General features: G+C 38.4%; 1 protein-coding gene across 1 annotated transcript; it reads left to right on the top strand.

The window, feature by feature from the left end:
• The first annotated feature begins 2,127 nt into the window (after window positions 1-2,127).
• Window positions 2,128-6,688, top strand: SARC_09879 (hypothetical protein). Its single transcript, XM_014296093.1, has 6 exons — window positions 2,128-2,493; window positions 3,455-3,569; window positions 4,073-4,244; window positions 5,280-5,387; window positions 6,051-6,264; window positions 6,475-6,688. Exons 1-6 carry the CDS (start codon window positions 2,405-2,407, stop codon window positions 6,620-6,622), a joined length of 846 nt encoding a protein of 281 aa, XP_014151568.1. The 5' UTR covers window positions 2,128-2,404; the 3' UTR covers window positions 6,623-6,688.
• Window positions 6,689-10,968: the final 4,280 nt, after the last annotated feature.

Raw genomic sequence — 10,968 nt, forward strand, 5'->3', positions numbered from 1 at the left:
TTGTGTGTGTGTGTGTGTGTTTATGTATATATACATACATATATATATATTTGTGTGTGTGCATGTGTGTTAATGTGTGCATATATATATATATATATATGTAAATATAAATATAAGCATGTGTGTTAATGTGTGCATATATATATATATATATATATGTAAATATAAATATAACTATAAATATATATATAGTGTAATGGGTTCGATTCCCCGATTTCCAAAAGTTTTCTGTGATATCGTGTTGTCGCAGCGCTACTGGGTCCTGGGGACAAGGGGATTCGTGCCTAATAGGTTATAGTTTTGTGATATCCCCTGAGTAGCAAGTTGTTAACCACTTCTACTACGGGGATATCACAACATACACGCACACATATATACATACATACATATTAATATATATATAAATGTATACATACATACATACCTACTTACATACATACAAATACACACATATATATATTTTTATATATACATATATATAGTAGAGGTCGTACCGGAGCGACGACGTATGATACCATATCTACAATTGTTGTCTGATACAGTATCGTTGAAAACCTATAAAGGGCTATCTATTCACAGCGCTGGCATAGACTACGCGATATTAATCAATCTACACTGAATGTTTACTAGAAGAGTTATCAAACAAAGAGAAGTCGAAGAAGCCTAGCCCGCATCCTTCCAATCATATAGGTCAGTCTACATATGTCTTGTACTTACACAAGAAAGCACGCCATTGTGACATACAAGTATACATCTGACCTGACCAATGATGGATCAGCCGTTCGATACACTAGAAACGAGAGCAAGACACTATTCAACTGAGATGTCGAGCTTATACCAGGCTCTAGACACAACACAGGTAGAGATGTAAGTTTCATAGAACTATGCATATATATGCGCACACAATATAGTTTGCTGGCATATGGGTCAGCTATACAGGCTTTCGATCCCGTATGTATTGTATAGTGTTGCCAACCAAGTATAATACTTCGCACGCGTGATTTTTACTTTTTGCAAAAGATCACGTTGTTGTGTTTACACACAACGCGCGTGTGTGAGGGAGCTTATATACATCCGTTCGGCAAAGGCCAATGCTTATATATGTATGAATATATATATGCGCATACACATATATATCCAGATATAAAAACACTTTTTTATATTCAGCAAGGCTTAAGTACACGAAATCAAAATACATATCGCGGTATCGTATAGAAGCAGCATTCCCTGTTCGATGTAGTTTTCCAAAGGGCAAATGTTAATAAATATATATGCATATATGCATATAGATGTGTTAAGGTGCATATGTAAATATGAATCGAAATAGATATATACTGATATGTCTCGATGGCTCTTGACACTTAAGCACATTACATACCGCCGCATCGTTTTGAAGGAGCTTTTCTAGTTGGCGTTGAAGTTCCACAGCCGACATCTTGAAGTATTAAGGCGAGTCTTGATAGTAATTATAGATATATAAATATAGATGTTTACGTACTTCCAGGACTGTGTTTGTGTATATATGTGTGTGTGTGTGTGTGTGTGCGTGTGTGTGTGTGTGTGTGTGTGATCATACGTGAGAGTGATGCCACTTGCAAGCATATCCCCCTGCCTGCTGTTCAACTGCTGATCCGATCCCTCTATAAAAAAATACAAACCGCGCGTATATTTAGTTTTGTGTACCGTTTATTACTCTATTTAAATTTTTATGACTCAATTTCTATATATATTTTTTAGTATTTTTGGCTTTTTTGAAATTTCTGGATTTTAGAAATTAGTCATAGTGTCGCTAATAGGAAATAAAAGATTCTAATTAAATGTCATAAACTATACACTTGTGGTATGATAGGCTATAACTTGCATTGTAATTTGAAACAAGGAATGTAGTAAATATATATGTTCCGGTTTATACTCGGTTAGAAGGAAGAGTGGAATAATATTGTAGAATTGGAATTGAAACAAAGATTCGAACTACAGTTATGTCTGTATTTGATTATTTGTTTGTACTGCCTATATTGAAAGAATACACACTTTACGATATATTCTACTAATTAACGACATAGTACAGTACATAAATTGATACTACCTGTAGTCAGTTGAGCCAGTAACAGACAATTAATAGGTCTAAGCCTCTAAGGTTATTTATTTAGATACAGTAAAGATCCAACAATGTTCCTAAAATAGGCACTTTACATTCAACTTCTCAACTCTCGAAAATAAACACAGTCTGGGATCATATCCACTCTGTCTGGAACCGTATTATAAACCAATCTATACTCTTATTAGTATACGCGTTGTAGCTCTACTTACAAGCACGATCACATAGACCTTATTGAACGAGTGCGAGATTAGCTTCACACTGCCGCAAGTATAGTAACTCCAGTGATCTAAATAGCTTGAAAGTATGTTCAAGGCTTTGGTCCTCGCTGTTGCGAGTGTATGCGCAGTCCAAGCGTCAGGATCCGTACCTGTGTTTGTCTGGTCACCAGAGAGGTATGGCAGGCTATATGCATTATGGTTATACTAACTAGATACGTTAACGATTGTTCATGCAGATAGAAATATCCTTTTCTCCATGTAAAATCAAGGATATAATATATATATAAATATATATATATACCATATATACCATATATATATATATATACATACCATATATATATATATATGTATGTATATATATATATCTAGAATAGTATACATATATATATATATATATATATATATTGATATTGATATTTATATGCATATTGATATTTATAGGTACATATATATATATAAGTACATGTGTGTGAGGGGGGGGTGTCGTGTATGTCTTTATATATGTCTTTATATATATACATACATATGCATATACATATATCATATATACAAATATTTATAAAGCATTTTTAAAAGGTACATATGTATAAAATATATATATCTCTCTCTCTATGTCCTTGAGTAACGCTCATATATATATATGTGTGTGTGTGTGTATATGTATATGCACATGTATGTATTTATTACTATATTTGCATATAAATATCATATCTTTATATATATATATACATGTATTTGTGTGTGTGTGTGTGTACATATGTATGTATATGTATAAATATATAAACATGAGTGTATATATGAATATAAATTGCAAAAAGTACATAGACAGAGAGATTGGTGTATGAATAGATAGATATTATCTTGTATTTATTGCTTATTAGTATCCACAAACACACACACACAGATATAGGTATATATACTTACACTTACACCTTTCATAAACAGATGCATACCCTTATACATATTCATATCCATATTCGTACATAATGTATACAAACAACTTTGAATATACATTCATATATATATGTATTTATATATATATATATATACCACTTATGCGTGCTGCTAGCTCCCTCACCACATACATTGATACTCATGTATACTTATTCCTGGCTCTATTCTATTGTTCTAGTCTGGCGCCTGCGGTGAGCTCAGGCTTCGCCCCATCGGCGACTGAGATCGCGAACCAAATAACAACCTCTAAAGCCGAAGAGGACAAAACTATAGTCGTATTTCTGCAAGACAAGGTACCCCCCCTAACACGGGCTCTAATGTTATTGCATTGCTTGTATGTGGGTAGTGTATACATGTCCCTGCTGTGTTTACATGTACATTGCATGGTGGTTGTTTGTGTGTGTTTACATGTACATTGCATGATGGTTGTTTGCGTGTGTTTACGTGTACATTGCATGATGGTTGTTTGTGTGTGTTTACTTGTACATTGCTTGGTGGTTGTTTGTGTGTGTTTACATGTACATTGCATGGTGGTTGTTTGCGTGTGTTTACATGTACATTGCATGGTGTTTGTTTGCGTGTGTTTACGTGTACATTGCATGATGGTTGTTTGTGTGTGTTTACATGTCCATTGCACGGTTATGGTTTGTGTGTGTTTGCACACCCATTACATGGTGGCTGTTTGTTTATTCCATCTGTCTTCTGCCCTCCAACCCCCATCCACCCATTCCTTATGTATACCTCCATTTGTCTGATACTCCGTCGTACTCTCCCACATCACATCTCTTCTTCACAGCTCAGCAACTTCGACTTCTCACGCTACGCTGGCTCTGATGGGGTCAGTAGCCCGCTGTTGCAGTCGCTGTTGCACAACACCAACTCGCACGTGTACGACAACGTGCTGGATGCAGCAGACATTGTCAGACACACCGTGACAAAGACGGCCGATCGCACGCACGAGATTGAGTGTACGTGTGGGTGGGTGTGAATATGCGTGTGGGTATGTGTTATGTATGGATGTGTTTATGTATGGCTATGTATATATATACCCGTGGACCATACAGTGTAGTAGACGTGTGCGTGTGTAAGATAGTCATGTCTGTTCAACCACTGTCAGAGGTGGCTGAATAGCCCCTTATAGATAAAGAGCCATGTGTACTTGTGTTTGTAGTCGTGGAGATGTTCGGTACATGTGTATCCGATGACCTACACCACCGTGTGTGTACGCTAGTGTGTCGATCAAGGGAAAGTATCTGACAAGTACGTTAGTATGCACAAGGATGTGTACGCTCTAATCAGAGAGCGGGGCGTGGTAGAAGTACGAGACTGTGACTCGTGTATAGATATATGTATCTGTTTGGGTCTGTATTGATAAGAGTCGTATATGTGTATGCTGGAATACGAGACAGTGGCCTGTATAGATATATGTATCTGTTTGGGTCTGTATTCATAAGAGTCGTATATGTGTATGCTGCAATACGAGACAGTGACCTGTGTATAGATATATGTATCTGTTTGGGTCTGTATTCGTAAGAGTCGTATTTGTGTATACTGCAATACGAGACAGTGACCGGTGTATAGATATATGTATCTGTTTGGGTCTGTATTCATAAGTCGTATATGTGTATGCTGCAATACGAGACAGTGACCTGTGTATAGATATATGTATCTGTTTGGGTCTGTATTGATACATAAGAGTCGTATTTGTGTATACCGTAATTAGGTGTCTTGGGGTATATGCGTAGTGCTCGACTTAAGAGACGAGTCTGCATGGACCGCAGAGTTCGGCCTAAACCCTTAAAACCATAACCTTCCCTACAGCCCTCAACTCTAACCCGTAAGTGAGCACATAGTGGTATATAAGCCAACACCTCCTTATTGTATCAAACATGGGTGATTATTGCGAGTAGCGTTAGCCCATCAGTATATATATATATAATCACACACGCATACATACCCACACTGGTCTCACTCCGCTCTCAATGCGCCACATCACTCATCAGCCGTTGCGGAGTTGGATATTCTGGACCTCGGAGACGGAGTGCACACTATCCTCGTGAAACTCAGTTCACCCGCTACCACTGGGGCTGCTAACCAGTTCGCAGTCAACGGTAAGTTAACCGATCAAGACTTCTTTGTACATAAATACGTATATATATATCCCGTCAATATATATACATATATACACACACATATATATATATACATATTCCGTCTATGCTGGTATATATTTCTTAGTACGTTTCTTCGAACCCATTCATACATTCCTGTATTGTGGATCTGATGCAGATGAAGATACGTATTGAAGCCAGCCATTGTACAAAGCCACAAATCAAATAAAACACTTAGATACTAGTACTTTTTGCATATCTTTATTGATATCAAAACATAGTTCCTCTGGTAACCGTGAAATACCTTTTTAATATCTCTGAATATTCGATATCAAAATTCGTAATTTCTGAATTATTTACACCCGGAAAGTATGTGCATATGTATGTATGTATCTACACACACATACATATTTTTATATTCACAACAAACATTATTCACCTTAGCGGCTTCGCGCACTCGGTCGAAGAGCACTTTTGACGAATTGGTTCATAAAACTCACTCATACCTTTTAAACGAAAAAGTCTCTATGTGACCAATCACTTGAGCAGGCTAGGGAGTCCACCAATACAGCACAAACATACACTCAAATATCATACATGCTCGATTAAATCTCACACATACTCGATTAAAACACACACGCACACACATATACACACACACAGATAAGCTCATTGGTGATGTAATGGAGAAGATCGCGCGGGCCACCAATGACAAGTACGTCGCTGTACTTACCGCTAGCGAGCCCTCTGAGTACCTCGATCTCAACTTTGTTCACAAGCTCAGCACCGTTAAGCATCGACGACAGGCTGAAGAGGGGGATGCTGATCCGTCTGAAGGTGGTGCTAAGGCTATTGACCCGGCTACTGTACAGAATAGGTATTGTGTTTGGGGGGGAGAAGGGGCGTGTATAGGTGTGTGGGTGTATTGTCTGGGACCGATTTTTACACGGACGTGTTAGCAATACATATGATTATACAAAGTGATACATATATAGACACATTTGTTTACATACAAATATATATATATATATATTTATCTTGCTCTCATCCTGAATCTTTCTTGTTCTACTCCCTGCTGCGCAAACAGGTACTTCTCTGCGCCTATCATTACCGGTCTGTTTGTGCTGGCAATCTTCACCTTCCTGATTTACTTTGGCAGCTACACCTTGTGTGAGATGCAGTCGCCCATTCGCTTCCAAGATCCATCGATCCCACTGGTGGGTAAGGAGGAGTAAATTAGAAGTTTTCCCGAGCAAAAATCTGTAAAAGAAAAATAATAAAGGCATTTAGGTTTAAACAGGCGTATGAGGGTCGTTTAATATAAGAACATCGTCTGCAGTAGTAGAATGTTGGAAAGAAGTCATCACACATAGCGCATATAATACCTAATGTATGGATATCACGCCTCACGACCTACGAACGTAGACTCGCTTGCATTATTGAGCCCTCACTGGTATGGAAGATAGCGAAGTGGCAGTTTCGCATCACTGCAGTATTGTATCATGGAAGAATCACTGCCGCATTACCCTAGGATAACTGAGCGCACATCTATCTCACCATATCTTGTGGTTGAGAATCTTTATTTGACGTGCACACTGGCTACAATCAAGTATACTCCCTGCGTGATTACTTGTCCGGCGCAGATTATTTGTTCCATATTACTATTATAGTCCTTTTGTTTTGTTTTGTTTTTTTGTATTTGTTCTTTTTTGACTGCAATAGGGTCAGATGATGGGGTTCTTTTATTTGTTATGCACACTTTCAGTGTGCAGACACCTTATATAAATACTTTCATGAGTTTGAAGCATTTCGCGAATAAATAGCGAAACATGCGTGCGTACAAGTTGTTTGGATGCGCGGAGATTCTTAAGAACTATGATACGGAATATGTATCGGTGGAGGCGGGGTATAAAAAAAATCGACAACATTCTCGCCTGACAAAGAGAAATGGTTGCAACTTCCTAAAATTCGATTATGGAAGAAAAGCTTGTGATACATCGGCTATGGATATCAAATTGTGAGTTGATAACCAGAGTTCTGCATATATTAAGAAGAGACTAGAGTTTCGTATACTGATTTGGGGTTGAATCCCCCTCACGACAAATAATTAGACTTTGTTACACAGATATGAATATAGATGTATATGTGTATATCAATAGTCAAAATATATAGCCAGGCTGAAGTATCTGATATGTTGGCATCCAAATGGGACTGTCTCTTATGTTAAAAAGGTATCATATCCTAGAGCCTAGATCTTACAATCTGACAGACACGATATATATTTATACGCAAGACAGTCACACATCTCTTCTGTTAACCAGGAAAGCAACGCTTGCAAACGATTAAAAGAATATAAAAGCAATCTCTCTCACTGTTTTTTTAAGCCACGGTACATTCAATATTGGTTGGTCACTACTATCTTTCATGATACCACGGGTATATCACTATCACCAGCTAAACACTCCATGGGCTTCGGTTGTATACTAAGTTCCCAATTTGGCCTATCCTCGAGGAGACAACCGTGTGCGTTCATTGAAGGCTATCACGCTGCTTTAGGTCCAGTATTCAGTGCAGCTCTTTGCACACTGCACGATGAAGTGCACTCGGACTGCCAAGGACACAGGGGCCACTTGGGGGGGAAACACGGGCGAGGACTGTGAAACAGTGCGAATTGATGAGAAGATTTTTCACTATCTGAGTTATTCGTCTTTGTATTTTTAGAAACAAACCACGAAACCAAAATCAAAAAGAAAAATATTTTAGGGGCTTTTTAAAAAACACCCCATCCACGTACTAAGGGGGCCTGATTTTTAAGAAGCAAACCCAATCCACTATATCTGGTTTTGGATAAAATCCTAATTTGGTTTTCTAGACTTTTTCTAGAAACATTTCAAAATATTTTTGCAAAGGCGCCAAGTTGATAGCTCTACTGGTTCATTCAGTTAGGTATCGATTTATGAACAGGATTGTGCACTTTTCGACCATGTCAAATCCCGGATTTCCATGTCGCATATTAGCAGTTTGAACTTTCTGAGGGTTCTCATATATGACAAATGCAAGTATTATAAGTTCAGAACCTATCATTGTGGTATAGAGGACTTTTTATACTTGCTCAAAAGCACCATACACGTATTCAAATATGTTGCTTCGTTATGTTTTCAGACTTTCGTTATACTTATATAAGCATAATCAAACTATAATAATTTTATTGTAATTACTTGTGGTGAATATGTAGTGAGTTTTGACCAAAAGTTTGGGAATTGAGATTCACGTGCCAACGATTGCATGGCACATCAATTGGCGTAAACACACTTTTTCTCGATTTTAGCAGCTGTAGCTTGCATTACGGCTATAAGAATGTATAAACGAATTTTTTTTTGACAATATCTGTACCTGACAAAATTGAAACTTTACTAATTATGCATATATACACGCAATAATCGTGTTTTGGAGGATTCCTATGTAGTGTTCAACTCCCGAGTATAGAAGGTGTTCTGCTTGTAGTACGACCTTGGCTCCTTTGCAGGTCATTTAGGAAATACCTAATCTTGAAATGTGCCAAAAACATATTGGGATTAAATAAAAGTACGGATATAGACAATCTGGAACGCTTCTAAATTTTCGGCCCGATTTGTACCCCTTAGTATATGGATATAAAAAAACAAGAAATACAGCCTACTGCACCCAAACCCTTATTTGGGGGACCGATGTCGGGCCGACATATATCTAAACGACATGTACGACGTATCGTGCGTCATTCTGGGGCAGGGTGATGTCGTCGTTGTCGGATGCCAACCCAGGAGTTTGGAGTTTGGACTAAGGCCGCCTAAATAGACTCTCTCACGCTCTCTAGTCTCTACTGTAGTTGAGTGTAGTATTTATTTTTAGTTGAGTTTGGACTTCGGACTTTGGAGACGGGAGCTGGACTGCTGGAGTCTTGAACTCAATTGAAAATAGTATCTATTATCTACAATAAACATATACTTGAAGAGTAGACGGATTCTCTAAATTTCAACCAACGAACGTTCTCCATTATATTACAAAATGAAGGCGAAACTAAAAAATCAAATCTTTAATTTGCTACAGAATGAGACTTGAGAGTCGGGAAGAGCGCAGAGTTTGTACTCTGCAGTCCAATAATTTAATACGTCAATACACAAAATGTTGTAGGGCAGTAGGGCAAGATATTTACTTTTTGAAGAAAAACATTCTCCGAAATACAATTTTGGGTTTTTCTATTTGTTTTCCAAAACAAAAAGGTGGTCCTTTTATGGTTTTGATATTTTTAAATAAACCCCCCTTCCCCCAAAAAAAATCAAAAATAAAACTAAAGAAGTCATTACCTTAGCCTACTAAAAAAAAAAATTATATCCCTACTAAAAAAACTAAATAGTATTAAATACCTAACCTCGGAATATAAGTTAATGTGCTCAGGATACTTTCACTATAAAACTCAAGGAAAAGTTTGGAGTAAGCTCTACTACTCAAACCTAAAAACCTCTTTATGTTATTGTTTAGTAAACAAGATGTTAACCTTAGAACAATGGCCTACTTCACTCTCAATACAAGTCCAATTTATACTATTCCTTTAAAAACAGGCCTTGTCCATTGAGATATCCTTTTGATTCTTCATAGCATATTTCTTGTCCAACCAGAATCCTTCTAATTCCACATCCTGTAGTATTTGCATCCTTCTCCCCAACGGTCTAGACCAGTAGTATTTCTCATCCTCTTGCATCCAGTAGAAAGGTCGGATTCTCCAACTAGCTACTCTTGGAGTCCTGAAATCACTGTGTCTCCTTGTAGGTTGACAACGTTTGTCTGACACACGCGTCACTTCCTTTTGACACTTATCTAAGGGTTTTTTACTCCTTCGAAAACCCTAGGGTCAAAAACCTTGATGACGTCATGTAGTATAGCTCTGTGCCCTCTACAGAATAAGCCAAAGACCAATGTGCAATCCACAGACCCATGATGACGCACCCACACGGCGCATGTCATACAAATAGACCCCATTACCGTTGCAGAGCAAGAAGCGCGTTTCTGGAGATATCAAGCTGCAGTAAATCGCCGCAGACTGACTCCAACTCAGCCTGAGTGGGGCACCATGTCCCACCCCGACGACCCTCACCTGCCAAGCGACTCAAACGACGACGAGGAACAAGGATACGGGCATCCATATGGCCAGGTCACTGGCAGGTAACTTGATAACACTGTGTATGTGCATACTGCAACAATACCACGCTTAGATCTACGTTCTGTGAAACATCGTGTCACAAATGTGCGTCTTAGTGACTGTGTCACCCACTACTGTGTACACCAATCCTCCCATGCGACTACGTGTCCGTGTGCCGGATCCAGGAAGGTTACCACGCAACATGCACGAGTTATCCACGTTCTGTGAAACATCGTGTCACAAATGTGCATCTTAGTGACTGTGTCACCCACTACTGTGTACACCAATCCTCCCATGCGACTACGTGTCCGTGTGCCGGATCCAGGAAGGTTACCACGCAACATGCACGAGTTAAAACACAAAGAATGCCACTGTAGACAAATACACTCCATGTGTAAACTTCGA

Source organism: Sphaeroforma arctica (assembly GCF_001186125.1).
Source record: "Sphaeroforma arctica JP610 unplaced genomic scaffold supercont1.1070, whole genome shotgun sequence".
Classification (NCBI taxonomy): domain Eukaryota; class Ichthyosporea; order Ichthyophonida; genus Sphaeroforma; species Sphaeroforma arctica.

Coding starts and splice junctions, on each gene's coding strand:
- SARC_09879 (XM_014296093.1), top strand. CDS start 2,405: ATGTTCAAGGCTTTGGTCCTCGCTGTTGCGAGTGTATGCGCAGTCCAA. Junction 5,388..6,050: donor TAACCAGTTCGCAGTCAACG/GTAAGTTAACCG, acceptor ACACACACACAG/ATAAGCTCATTGGTGATGTA. Junction 6,265..6,474: donor CCGGCTACTGTACAGAATAG/GTATTGTGTTTG, acceptor CTGCGCAAACAG/GTACTTCTCTGCGCCTATCA.